Here is a 14,811-nt window from a genome sequence, read left to right as displayed (position 1 = left end):
AATGCAATAAACTTCAGAGCAGCACTTCACATAAATCAGTCCTGACAAGCTTCTTTGCTAGTGTTTTATTTATGTAATAACAGGGTGCTGTAACCCTCAGTATGATTTATTGTTAATTACACCCGATAGAAATGAAGAGCAGGGGAAGTTTTCGCTGTGCAGCGTTTATATTATCTAGTCGAACAACTCCTTCCAGTGATTATTTGCTTAATAGCATGGGTAAATTTTTCCAGCTTTTTTATATTTTATTCCTTCTGTGGCTCAGGCTTTGATGGGCACCCCCCCCAAAAAAAAACTGGTTTCATTTTAATGCTTTTCGCAGCAAATCAAGTGGGACAGAAATTGTTTGTTCTGGTAATTATCAGCCCCCTTTTGTGCTCAGTGCTTCCCATCAAGGTGGAAGGCAGGTTAATGAATGAGGTGTGTGGCTGACTGGGGGCCAAACAAGATACGACACTGCAATTAGCAATTGTATGAATGACTTCTTCTTGTTTTGAGTGTTAATAGTGAACAAGAGGGACCTTAATCAGTACTGTGGTGTTGCGGGGCAGAACAACAGGGATGCTGGATTAAAACCCCCGCCCCCAGTCAAGGTCCCAATCTGAATCCCCCACCCCCATTTACTCTGTTATTTAGTTATTTATTGTATGAAATGGGAGTGGAGAATTTCTGGCCTGTGCAGTGATCTTGGCACACCAAGGAGTCAAATTGGCCCAAACCTGCTAATCAGATTCTGCATTGGCTGTGTGCACCAGGTCCCTACAGTGGACTGGTGCACACAGGCAAAGCCGCAGGATTTTACCCTCACTTACCAGCTGTTAAATCCTGCTCAGTATGGCTGCAACTGCTGGGAGATGTATAATTTCCTTTCCCGTTCTACAAAGGCAGCTTAACATTTTAGAAGCAAACCTATAAACAGTGAGCCCACCATACAAGAACATAAAAGTTCAGCATGATTAATTAATCAATCACCACATTAAGCAGAAACGCTTGTTGAAAAAGGACAGGGGAGCCAACTTGGGCCCCAGGTCATGGGTGCCCAGGGCGCGTGATGTAACGACGTCACGTTGTAATGTGACGGCATGACATCATGCATGCCCGCCAGCCTCGGAACCTGGCTTCCGGAGGCACCGGAAGTCTGGTTTGGAGGTCTCGGAGGCCCTTGGACACTATCTCCAAGGCCTCGTAGATGCTTTCTGGGGCCTCTCCAGGTCTTGGAAAGCATCTTCAAGGCCTCAGAGATGCTGTTTGAGGCCTCACAAGACCTTGGAAGTTGCTTGGGGGCCCTGCTTTGTGGGTGCTCAGGCACTCTGAGCCCCCCCCCCCATACTTGGCATTCCTGGCGGAGGATAAAGTAGTCTCTTGGGTCAAGGAGTTCCGCCTATGGGGCACCATCTCTCTTCCTCTCCTATAGCCTGATGGGGGTAGGTTGGGGCAGGAAACACACCCTTCAGGTCTGCCCTTTCCTTCCTTACTGGGGGTTATACTGGGGGGTTTCCTACTGGGGGTTATAGCAACTGTATACCAGGTTAGACTATGAGTCCATCAAGCTCAGTATTGTCTAGTGCCCTGACAGGCATTGGCCTCAGAGCAGTGTTAGAAACTGAGATATGAAAGCTAGGAGCTAAATGGCACCTTAATCCTAGGTTATGGGCACCGCAATGGAGTGTCTAGATGCACTTTTTTAATAACAAGAATACAAAGCTGTGTACAAAGCTAATTTTTTTAATAACAAGAACACATAGCTGAGGGTCTCTTCTCCAGTCTTCAGAGAGTAGCTGGAAGTGGGGAGGCAGAAAAAGGTCCTCCTTTCCTTCCAAACTGCAGTTTTAATCTGAAATTTTAGGCTCAGTCCTGCGCCCAGAGGTCAGACACTGCTCACATTAGTGAAATTCCCTGTCGCAAAACGTGCCTAGAACAATGGGAGTTTTGAATGCTGCCCCAGAGTCTGTGACTGAGAAAGATAGGTCCCATCTCATGCCACCTGCTCTTTTAAAACTGGAAGTGCCTCGTGGATTGAACCTGGTAACCTGCAATGCAGCGGAGGCTGATCCATTAGGGCAAGTGGGGCACTGCCCCACCAACCTCATTCTGCCCACTGCCAGCCCCCCACCTGCCTACCATCTTACTTTCAACCAGTCCAAGGTGGTAGGACAACGTGCCAGCTTCCTCCTCCTCAGTCTCCATGTTGCCCCTTGTAGAACCCAACAGGGAGGAGGAGCATGGCGATCAAGCTATAATAAGTTGGCTCCATCTGCCATTGCCTCTGGCACCCCATGCTGTTGGGCTCCCTTGCCTTCTGCCCCACCAGTCCCAGTGGGCGACAGCCCCCACTAATGCAAAGCACATACTCTACAGCTGAGCTGTGGTCTCCAAAGGGCAGGTGTCTTCGCTGAAGTCTCATCCTCTGTCCTTAAAAAAAGAGAGAGAGCCTGTGAGGACTATTGCAGCCAGTTACTTGATTTCCCTCCTCAGCTTTCGTGTGTGTTGCATACATCTTTTAAAAAGTAGTCTGAACAGGCAGAAAGAGAGCATTAAGATTCCCCTCAAAGAGCATCAAAGGCAGAATTGACATTGAGTCTGTCTTTAATAGCTCACAGATCAGCAGACATAAAAGAACAGATTAACGAGAACACCAGAAAACATGCAGACATCTTGGTAAGAGCAGGGTTTCTCTCTCTCTCTCTCTCTCTCTCTCTCTCTCTCTCTCTCTCTCTCTCTCTCTCTCATATTATCTCTCAGTGCTCGGAGGGTTAATCTCAAATGCACATGGATTCATTTCTCCCACCCCACCCCTCCCGCCCATCTAAATCTTGAAGAAGTCTTTCCTTCTAACCCCTTTCTCCTTAATATATGGGAGCCTTGTACATCACTTCCTTAATTAAAATTCAGAAGCTGAAAGCTCACATTTTATAGCTGCATCTCTGTGTAATTCTACTTCGTAATTTTAATACATATTGTTGCTTCAGATGTCCTTTCCCGCCCTCTCCCTCCCTCCAGTGTGTGTGCTTCTAAAGTCAATACAGCTTTACTCCAAATCATAATACAAGCATTTTGAATGGATTACTCAAAGAGCAGGTGCTAGTGATGCCATCTTAACACTCCCTTTTTTATAATTACAGTGTTACCTTGGGTTACAAATGCTTTGGGTTACAAACACTTTGGGTTATAAACTCCGCTAACCCGGAAGTAGTTGCTCTGGGTTGCGAACTTTGCCCCAGGATGAGAACGGAAATCATACGCCGGAGGCTCCATTAGCAAAAGTGAGCCTCAGGTTAAGAACGGTTTTGGGTTAAGAACGGAACTCCGGAACGAATTAAGTTCATAACCTGAGGTACCACTGTATTGTAACACTGCAACACGCGGGGGGCGGGGTGGGGTGGGACTGAACTTCATCCCATGTTTACTCCTGGAACTGCTGTAGCCGGGGCTATGGCTTCTTGACCTATATAAAATAATAAACATATTTCACACTTCAGTACGTTCATTGAGCTGTGTGTTGCGGGGAGTGGATTCACAATGACAACAGTTTTGATTTTTTAAAACCCCTAAATGAATTCTCAGGCTAGTAAGATTTTAAAAAGCGCCAGTGTCATGGCCCTATGAAAATATCCGTCTCAGAACCTATAAATGAAAGTACTTTTCATCATGCAACACATAGTTGAACCGTGGAGCTCGCTCCCATGCATAGCTGTCAACTTTTCCCTTTTCTTGCGAGGAATCCTATTCGGAATAAGAGAATTTGCCTTTAAAAAAAGGGAAACGTTGACAGCTATGCTCCCATGGGAAGCACTAATGGCCACCAACTCAGATGGCTTTAAAAGAGGATGAAAGAAAATCAAAGAGGAGGTGGCTATCACAGTTATGCTCTGCCTCAACAGTTGGAGGCGGTAGTGCTTCTGAACACCAATTGATGAAAACTGCAGTGCTCTTGTGACCAGGTCCCGCTTGCAGGTTTCCCCATTGAGGCATCTGGTCAGTCACTGGAAGAACAGGATGTTGGACTCGACGGGCCACTGGTCTGATGCAGCGGGCTCTTCATTATGCTCTTAATTTCCATGTTTAGAGCAGTCTGGCTTGGTCCCATCATAAGAACATAGAAGAAGCGTGCTGGATCAAGCCAAATGCCCATCTCGCTCACCATCCTGTTCTCAGAGTGGACAGTCAGAGGAAGAGCAACTACTAATTAGTGGAGGTTTGTCTCAATAAGTTCCCATTCTCTCCCCCTTCTCTGCCTCCCATTCCCTGACACCTGGGTACCCACCATTTGTGGTCTTACCTCTTACAAATATATGAAACTGCCCTGTACTGGCTCAAACCATTATTCCATGTAGTTTAGTATTGTCTACACAAGCTGGCAGAGGCTTTCCGGGGTTTCAAGGCTGGATTTTTAGCCTTCTGGCATTTTGGATGGATGGACCACTATTGTTCATAAGTAGCAGGCTCCTAGCTGTGGCCTGAGAGGCGTGGTAATAGGCAAAACTGAATTATTATTTTTAAAGGATCCAAGGCATTGGGGGGGGGCACCTCACAAAGTGTTTGTTTATCCCCAAGCAGAGAGCTCGTTAATGCTCTTCCGTTATTTCTTTTGTGTGCTCAAAAGCTCCTGAGCAAGAAATCTTTTAAAACATTGACTTAGAAATCCTTTCCTGCTGCCTGGTGGCAAACTGGTGTCCCAGATCTGCCAATCTGGCGAGGGAAGGTCTCTGCAAGCCTGACTGGTTTCTGCCCCACAGAGCCAAAGGAGAACCAACTGGTGGACTGAATATTTAGGGGAGAAAATGCCAGACTAGCTCCCTCTTCTAGATCAAAAATAAATGCAAATGTATATTTTAAAAATTGACCACTTCTTGAGTTAAAAATACCTGTCCCAGGCTCAGGCTATTCACCAACAAATTTATAAATTAAAAAATCATTTTTTTAAAAAATGTAAGCATACTAGATTAGGGTTATCTGGGGCCTAGATTGCCACTTATCCTTGAAGCTCACTGGGTTGTATCTGGCTAGTCATCATCTCTCAGCTGCCCTAACCTATGTCACAGGGTTGTTGTAAGGATAAACTGGGGGAAGGGGAGAACCATGTACACCACTTTGAGCTCTGTGGATGAAAGGTGGGGTGTAAGTGTAATAAAAAATAAATTAAGGGATAGAAACCTTTGTGTGTGTGGTTTTTTAAAAATGGAAGTGGAGATTGTCAGGATTTGGAAGGTGAACACTTCTTCTTTGGCGACCACTCATAGCCAAGTAAGATGGTCTTCCATGAACACGGTCTTAACAATGAGTCCGTAAGTGACTCTGGAGGCCAATTCTGGATCCACACGTCCTTCCACAGTGGGGACATAGGTTTCCAGGTGGGAATTGATCACGGTGAGGGTTTGCCAAGTGTGCCTTCCTCTTATCTCGTTTCTCCCTTTTGTCCTGAATTCCAGTGTCTTCAAAGTCCATGGCACCTTTGGTAAAGGCTGTTCTCCAACTGGAGCGCTCGCAGGCCAGTGTTTCCCAGTTGTCAGTGTTTATACTACATTTTTTAAGATTTGCCTTAAGAGAGTCTTTAAACCTCTTTTGTTGACCACCAGTATTACGCTTTCCATTTTTAAGAACTTAATTCGTTCTGGAGGTCCGTTCTTAACCTGAAACCGTTCTTAACCTGAGGTACCACTTTAGCTAATGGGGCCTCCCACTGCCGCCACACCGCCGCGTGTGATTTCTGTTCTCATCCTGAACCAAAGTTCTTAACCCGAGGTACTATTTCTGAGTTAGCGGAGTGTGTAACCTGAAGCGTCTGTAACCCGAGGTACCACTGTAGTTGCTTTCGAAGACTATCATCAGGCATCCACACAACATGACCAGCCCAACGAAGTTTATGTTGAAGAATCCTTTCTTCGACACTGGTGATCTTTGCTTTTTTCAGTCCACTGGAATTAGGAAGGTGAACCCTACCCTTCCACCTGCCCTTGAGGTGATAAGAAAGAAGGAGAATATCCCAAGATAGTGACTTCCTTGGTTTCTCCCAGTGAGAAGCCTCAAGGCTGCTGGGACAATGAGTGGGCAGCTTCAATTCCCTCCTTGCTGAGAAAAGTGAGAGCTAGTCCACCTGGTGGCATTTATAGTGACTTGGAGCTAATGGCCACTACAAATGCAAAGGGGCTTCCTCTTGATTGTGGAATTAGGGAACATGTGTGTGACATGCTTTTGTGTGTATGGAACTGGTTTTAAGATTAGAAGTAACCATAGCGATTAAATGGTATATATAATAGTAGTAATATTGGTGCTGGTAGTAGTATTTGCAGCCCAGCGTCCTTGCATTTTGCCTCCCTGTTTTTTAAACCTGCTCTTTAACGAACATAACTTTTCCTTCATTCCCCTTTGTATGCAGGAGATTCATGTTCATATTGCTGATTGTTCCTCTTTATTAATAACAAGGAGTAGTGGGACGTTTCCATAAACAGCAATATTACATGGCAGCCTGTTTTCCTGAATGACACCCAAGGCATCTTAATGCCTGCTGAGGGATATTCAGTTACAAGCAAGATGTCACCCAGACAAATTACTTCCTGCTTTGGTTTGCTTAACTTGCCCTCTGACTAGATCTTGTACATTAACTTCACAGACAACCACATTGAAAGCATAGGGAAACCATTTAAAGGTATGTTAGCATAGGTTATAGTTATGATTTCCCTTCCTGTCTTTTGGCCAGTTGTCAGCATTTAATGCTCAAGGAAGCTCTGATGCTTCAGATCAGGGGCTGGTTGGCCAATGGTGCAGTCAGAAGTCTTGCATAGAACAGTGGAGGGTGATCTTTTTCTCTCCCTTGCAGCTTGACAAGCAAGTTTTGTCCTCTTACTTGCAAAGAAGGTAGGCCTGGCTTCTTGAAAGACAGGCTTGGATCCCAGATGTGAACCGGCTATGGGCACAATGCTTACATAACCATGGCTTCTTTGCAGGTTAAGATCCCAAACATACAGCAGCAGTGTGATTTAGCTTGCTTTGCTAAGCTCTGACCTCATACAGTGTCGTCAGGGAGATATCGGCAGGTCTTGTTACCTTGTAAGTGGAGAAGTTGAAGAGGCTGGGAAACGGCCTTCAGCATGGCTTGCCCATTGCAGTTGTAATGCTTGGTAATAGTTAATCCAAGCCATCGCTTTCAATCAATTCCAAACCATGGTTTCACATCCTGGTTGTGGACAATCCTTAGCCATCTTCTAGTCATTCATATATAATGCTTACAGTTTATAACCTTCCACCTGGCTGGTAAACTAGTCAAATCATAAAAGTTTTGGGATGTACATGATGCAACCTACATGCAAAATATTATGCTGTTGCCTCTGCTTAACGCATCACATCACAGAGGATGCTCCTTGATCTTAGATAAATGTTCCCCTAGTGCTGTTTAAAATGTGGAATCTGTTGCATATGACAGGAAAACATTTTTGGTTGCACCATCCAAGGCTACGTAAATTAGCTTTCATGGTGGTGGTGCATAGTTGCCCCATGGGCTGTGTGAGTTGATGATACCTGCTGCAAGCTACAACTCTTAGCCATAGTCTCATTGCCCTCAATATAATTTGTGGGTCACAATTTCATTCAGATTGCAGAATTAAACTTTTCGCAGGATTTTGATTGCTTGGATGCAGAGGTTTTTTTAAAAAACAACAACAACAACTCATGCGTTCATTTAAAATATATTTATGCTGCTTTTCAACAGCAGTTCTTAAAATGGTTTAAGTATACCAGGCCCTTTTACAGTGACTCCAGTTCAACTGGGGTAATCCCTGGAAATGCCACCTGCTTAAAGGATATTTGGTTAGTTCTGCCTTTTTTAATGGAAAGGTTTTATGTTAGCCTGGCAACGCTTTTGCTCCTGTTCAGGTTCCTCCTGCCCCCTCCCTCCTGTGAACGTCAGTCTGAAATTTAGCTGTGTTCTTAATGGACTCCAATTATTTAATATTGTAGCAGGAACTGAGGCCCCGGCGCCTGCGATGGCTTTCAGGCAGGGCTCATAATGACTGTAATTGCAGAAGAGTGCCTTGCTGAAGCCGGAGCTGCCAGATGTGATGCTCTTCTGATGTAGGGAAAGGTCACGAGGAAAGGGACGTTTAAATTAAGTTATAAATTACAACTGAAGAACAATATTTTGATGTGCAAGACCCGGGGATGTCAGAGCGGCAAGACGTAATTCATGGATTCATTACCGAACAGAGGTGCCTGACAGCTGAGCCATGCCAAGAGGAGAATTTATTTGCGGTATCACGCAGCCAGAAAATGGCAGCTCTGTTGCAAAGCGGGTGTCAAAATGCAACGCTCCACCCCCAGTGCAGAAGAAAGCCACCCCAGCCCTTGTACTAATGTGGTGGAGTTTATGCTAATAAGCTCTTGCCTGAGATCCAGAGCTGCTTAATGTCTGTTGTCGTAGCTGAGGGATGTGGGCAGGGCAGCAGGGAAGAAGTGCTGTGATTTAAAAGGCACATATTGGTAGTTCTTCATTTATTGTGTGTGTGTGTGTGTGTGTGTGTGTGTGTGTGTGAGAGAGAGAGAGAGAGAGAGAGAGAGAGAGAGAGAGAGAGAGAGAGAGAAGATGTATGTTAAATCACAAAGTGGTTCTTCAATGGCTGGTGGTCTGTAAAATCCCAATAAATATATATTCGGCATCAATGAATATTTGGAATTATCCAAATTGCAGGATATAAATTTATTAATTCTCATTCTTTTATCTTACTTTTTACATTTTGTTTCTACATGTGTTATCTCTATGTAACACCCCTTTGTGTTGGGGGGGGACTATATAAATGGCTTGCATCTTGTGTGTATGTATGGCCTACCCACTTCCATTTGGTGGGCGGTACTCAGTGTAGACCCACAGCAGTGAATGAGGCTAAGGCACGTCCATTGATTTTAGTAGGTCTACTCTGAGTAAAAGTTGAATACCACCCTGTCTGAGGATTCCGTTCATAAGCAGTTCATGGATAAAGGACTTCATTTAGTCAGTTGTACTTCGCTTCCATGTAAATTAGTTTTCTATTTAATGCCTTTGAGAGAGCTCTTTTGTCATAAGAAATGCGATTCTTGATTAATTTACTTTGTAGAGAAACGGATGCTGAGCTTATGCTCTTTACCAGCCCTAGGAAGAATGGCCAGTGGCCAGGGCAGACAGGAGTTGTAGTTCAGCAACATCTAGAGGATCACAATTTCCCTACAACTGCTGCAGTGTGTACTAATGTGGCTCCTTAATTAAGGCTTTAAGCACTAGAACCAGAGAGAGAACTAGGGTTGGCCGATACCTAGTTTTCAACATCGCGATATATCACCAGCCAAACATCGCAATATACTGATATATCACAATGTCTGAAATAAGGACGGAGCTGGTTTTCAACTTTGGGATATACCACCAGCTAAACATCTCGATACACGGATGGCAGTTTTCAGAGCTGGGAGGAGTTCAGGAATGCTGATCTCTGCAGAGAAGTTGCTAAACATAAAAGCTACAAAGATCTTATTCTGTATTAGAAAAAAAAATGTCTGAAAACTCTGGAAAGCCGCTGCTCATCAGTATCAGCTACATGGACCCCAATTGTCTGACCTTGGTCAAGGGCGAGCAAGATCAATGCCACTCTCATACATTGGGGCTGTTCTTGACATGTTTGAGCATGTGTAGGTGTGGGATTGCGACAGCACTAAAGATGTGCGTGTTGGCAGGACTACGGCAGGCCTGTGTGTGTACGTGTACACCAGCATGCTGTGGACATGCTCAGGAGCATGAGTTCCAAGTGGGTGGAGCCACACTGCGCACCTATACTGAACAGCTGTAGAGCAACTGAAAACATGTCAAACTGGCTCCAGACTCACAGTTTGGGGCCTGATCGTATGAGTCCCACAAACGCCTTGGAACCATCGTTTCCCAACCTGGTGCCCTCCATATCTTTTGGGCTACAATTCCTATCAGCCCCAGCCCAGTGTGTGCTGAATCGTAGTCCAAAGTATATGGAGGGCACCAGGTTGGGAAAGCCTGTCCCAAAGCATCCTCCAGCTTCTCCAGCCTGGAGCAGTCGGCCATCCGCCCATTGTTCTTGACCTCCTTCGGCCCCTGTTCTCCTTCCAGTTTGTTAAGCTTGCTCAGTAAAAGGAAAGGAAGGAAATTAATTTGTTCCGTTCCTCCGGGCAAAAATAGATTCCTTCCATGAGTCATGAATAGGGAGGCAGGGACTGGAGTACCTCGCCAAGCGAAAAATCCTGCTTTCATACAAGGCTTAGTTTTCTTTCTCCTCCTCCTCCTCCTCCTCCTCAAAATAGACCTGACTGGGATTCATCTCTTCTGCTTCATAGGTTCTTCAGCCGAATCACAGATGTAAGGTGGGACAGTCTGGAGTTGCTTGTGGCTAATGTGTTCAGCACCCCCAACCACCTATCTGGAGGCTGACCAAACTCTCACATTAGATGGGTGGTGGCAACTTTTTTATGGTGGGGTAGGGTCTTGTGGCACCTGTAAGCTGTTTGTATCATCCAGTGGCCCAAGTATGTGGAAAGTGTCCACATCAGCAGTGGCCAGAAGTGCCCTCCTTTGACTTATACTTGCATGCCACAGAGCTCAGCTGGGCAACCAATCAGCCTTGATTCAGTTTTAAGCTTCCTGGCAGGCAGAGGGTGCAGGCACCCATGTGTTTTGTGAGGACTACTCTCTTTTGAAGGCTACTGGGGCACCCACAGCCAAAATTGGGAACAGCTGGGTGGGTGGGGTGTTTGTGGGTTTCATTTAAGGCAAGCGTGGCCCTCCAGGTGTTTCTGGCCTCCATCTCCCATCAGCTAGCACCCAGCTAGCACAGCCATTGGTCAAGGACAACAGGAACCGATAAATGGGGGCTACTTACTTTTCCTCATAAAAATTGGCACGTTGGTTGTGTTTGATAAGTAGAAATACAGGAAGGAGTCTTTTCTGGCTTTTGGACACGGTAATACTGCAGGTTGGAGAGTGGAAGCCTGAAAAAAGAGAGCACCTGAGGCAGGCGCCCAGGCGCATGTACTGAGCATTAAAAGCATTTTGATACATGCCAGCCTCCTTTGCCTGTCAGAATTCAGGCTCAGCAGGATCTGGTATCTTAGCTGTATATCCCAGCTTGTGGTCTAGGAAAAGGGGGAAGAAATCATTGTTCCGCTCTCTTGCCAGTATAGTCATGGGCCTGACATGGACGCTGGTGGTGGTGGCGGCAGCGGCAGCAACAGCAGGTTTACAAACAAAAGCTTCTATTTACTGACAAAACCTGCGGCAATCCTTTTGAGAGGCAGAAGGTTCACCTAAGCAGTTCTCGCTGGGCTCTGTTTCTCCCTGACTCTTAGCAGCGTGATACAGCATTGATGGGTTTCTGTGGCACCAGTGCCTTGTTTAAGCTCAAGGCTTGTTGCTTGCAGGGGTTGCAGTGTTCTTGAAGGGAGTTGCCCACAGTGACCCATTTCCTGCGAGCCCTTTGTGGCACCAGGTGGACTTGCCTGGTGTGGGGCCCCATTCCTCCCCGCCCACCCCCACTAGCTGGCTCAAAATCTTGCTTTGACAGGGAGGTAAAGGAGCTGTCTGGCAAGGCAGGCAGATGCTCTGGACCAGGGGTCAGTAACCTTTTTCAGCCGTGGGCTGGTCCCATGTCCCTCAGACCATGTGGTGGACCGGACTATTTTTTTTTTTGGGGGGGGGGGGAATGAACGAATTCCTGTGCCCCACAAATAACCCAGAGATGCATTTTAAATAAAAGCACACATTCTACTCATGTAAAAACACCAGGCAGGCCCCACAAATAACCCAGAGATGCATTTTTTAAAAAAGCACACATTCCACTCATGTACAAACATGCTGATTCCCGGACCGTCCTGTCCGTGGGCCAGATTTAGAAGGCAACTGGGCCACATCTGGCCCGCTGGCCTTAGGTTGCCTACCCCTGCTCTGGACAGTAGGGGAGCTTTCTAGCAAAAAGTCCCAGGGAGCACAAGAGGCGAAGGTGCTGCTTCGGCAAGGGCCAGGCCTAAAGTGAGCAGCTTTATAGCTGGCTCTGCTGCCCCACATCTTCCTGAATGCACCAGTAGAACTGAGGGGTAGTCAACCTCACATGCCGTATGGCTCCAGCCTTGGGCTTCCACTTGGACATGCTGTTTCCTCTGCCCTGGGGGTCCTAGGCATGATTTCGGCTGCTTGGGAGCAGTGGGTGAGATCTGCTTGGGAACTGCAAATTTGAACAAGGGATCTCCTGGTGTCGTGGGTTCCAGAGAGTTAATGGTATCAGCTGACTTCTTTTGAATTCAGTGCACACTAGGGTGCTCGTCTTGGTGGCCACCCCTGCCTCCTGTGGGAGCGTGTTCCATAGTTTACGCACTGCGTGATGAAGTCCTGTCTTTTATCCATCCCGAGTCTTCCAACAAATTTAGGCCCAGTGCGTTGTTTTGCAGGGCCTGCCACATTTTTAAATGAGCACTACAGGCACCAGCTGGTGGGCATGATGGGCTTTAATCCTGCCTTGTTTTTCTTCCCAAATTCCTGGTGTCAGTTATGGAAAATCTTCAAGGTAGAGCCCTTGCAAATCCTGTGGGAACCTAATACGGAAATTGTAATTGCCATGTGAACATGCTTCTCCCACCCCCACCCTGCCCCGCCCCACCCCCAATATTATGGGTTGTAGCCAATAAAGTCATACTCACACCCACTAAGATTAATGGAGTTGTTAGCCATGTCTGGTAATTCCAGTGGCCCTGCACTGAGTAGGACTAATAACGTATTCAACCCAATGGCACACAGGCTTCCAGACACCTCCCCCACCTCCCCAATATATGGAACAACCAGCACCTGTGGAGGGCTTGGTGTGAATTTCAAACACACAGAGAATTCCTTTCCTCAGTTCCTCAAGCAAATACTAACCTCTGGAACGGTAATTTTTTCCATCCATCTGGCTAAATATGAACCAGGGAGGGCTGTGCAGGAACTCGTTTCTTTTTAAAAGTCTGTTGGTTTTGGCATATTTTTGTTTCCAGTGGAATAAGTGGGTGAGTGGTGTGCACACCCACCCACCCTAAATATCTGCTTTGGCTGTGGATCTTTGGGGGGGGGGGTTCCTAAAATGAAGAAGTGGAGAGCATCTTTTTCTTCTGACTCCAGCTGCCTTTTCTCTTGGGTTATGTAGCTGATCTGATTTACATTTTCTCTTTCTTTCTATGTCCTTTTAGCTACATGAAAGCAATTACGATGCTGGCAAAGCCCTCCAGCGCCTGGTGAAGAAGCCTGTGCCCAAACTCATTGAGAAGTGCTGGACGGAAGACGAAGTGGTGAGGGGACCTGCTGCCGCTCCTGTTCTGCTTAACCTCTTCCAATCTTTTTCTTACGTTCTCATCGGTTTGGGGGGTTGTAGGAAGAGGCAGAGGTTTCCCACACCCCACAGATCAGCAGCCGCTACATCAGCCAGTGTCCAATTAGCCAAAGCGGGGCGGGGAATATATTCTTTCTTCCTTAATGCCGCAGCCGTAGAATAAGCGGAGTTGGGTTCTTTCCTTCTCTGTGTCGGCTTTTCAGCGGCAAAGCCCTCGGGCACGAGAGAGTTCTGTGGATTTGCCTTGGGCCGCCCCCTGGCCTGTCTCGCCTGGGTTGTCCCAACCCGGCTGCCAGGAAAACGAGCTTCTTAGCTCCTTCAGTGTCAGATGTGCTTGTTGTTGTTTTTTCCCCCCTCGGGTGGCTTCGGCAGAGATTCTGAGGGCTTTGTCAATCAAGATAAAGCAGGCAGGCAGCTTCCTGGTGCCATTCCTCTGTTGTTTGAACTCAGCACCAGCCATGTGCTAGGCCCGTACGTTGCATGGTGGCACTGTAGCCCCTGTCCAGAGTATTTGCAGCTTAATGGGGAGCTGCAGGGAATGTGGCTTTAAAGGGGCACAAGTTAGGCAGGGGGTGGTGGTAGTAAAGGCAGCAGCCTGAATGTGCTCCCCATTATAGTCCAAAGAGCAGGGTGAAGAGCTTCTGCTTTGAGGTTCCAGACAGCACATCTAGGACCTGGAAGCTTTATAGGGCAGCCCCAGAACAAAGGGAGAAACTTGTGCCAGCTAAAGTCTTGGCATTCTGAGGTTGGGAGCTAGGCCAGTAAAAATGGCTACTGTGAGCCTGTTTCCTTCCTCCTCTTCCTTCTCTTCTGGAGTTGCGAAAAGCTCAGGAATAAAAGGGCGCAAGCTCCAAGTGTCAGAATCTCCTATGAAGACAGCTTAACTGTGGCAATGGGCTACAGCAGTGTAACTAAGGGGCTGTGTCATCAAATGAGTCTTATCTAAGTCCCGAATGGGTGGCACTTTTTCTTAGTGCGCTTAGCGGGCAGGGCAGGAATTCTGCATCACCCGGCTGCTTCCAAACCTCCTGCTTATGGAGAATTCTCAATCAGTTAGGCCCATGCATTATTGCCAAGGAGGTGGGCTGGATTAAGGTAGACAAACAGTGGGTTGTTTTATGGTGTAAGGGCCACTGAGTATCCAGGAGTATCTGAAAGCAGGGAGCATTCAAGAAAAGATCTGGAAGAGAGGGTGGTGCAGTAACAGTGTTGCTTAAGCAAATTGTAGTGCAGGCCAACTGACTTCCTGGCTTGTTGACGCATCTCCTGCTCTTTTTGCTGCCATTACAGAGCTAAGGAAAGGGTAGAGTGGCACTTCCTATTCTCAGTTGGAAGCTGACCTTTGTATAGTGTGACCAGGATGTAGATAAGAGAGGGTTGCTCTACCTAACTCTCACATGCCTAGGGGTTAAGCCCTACCTGTTAATTTTTTTCTAAAGCATTTTTGCCACATTCTTCAGCCCCCCCCCCCCCAAGT

General features: G+C 46.7%; 1 protein-coding gene across 14 annotated transcripts in view; it reads left to right on the top strand.

Moving 5' to 3' along the window:
* Positions 1-14,811, top strand: part of RERE (arginine-glutamic acid dipeptide repeats) — a 346,045-nt gene that overhangs the window by 224,514 nt on the left and 106,720 nt on the right. For all 14 annotated transcript variants that reach the window (XM_028740762.2, XM_077931377.1, XM_028740768.2 and 11 more), the window contains one exon: positions 13,195-13,293. In XM_028740762.2, the coding sequence (XP_028596595.2) occupies positions 13,195-13,293 (99 nt within the window). The remainder of the gene's footprint in view (positions 1-13,194; positions 13,294-14,811) is intronic.

Source organism: Podarcis muralis, chromosome 7 (assembly GCF_964188315.1).
Source record: "Podarcis muralis chromosome 7, rPodMur119.hap1.1, whole genome shotgun sequence".
In the NCBI taxonomy this organism is placed as follows: domain Eukaryota; kingdom Metazoa; phylum Chordata; class Lepidosauria; order Squamata; family Lacertidae; genus Podarcis; species Podarcis muralis.
This window is presented reverse-complemented; position numbering and strand designations above follow the sequence as displayed.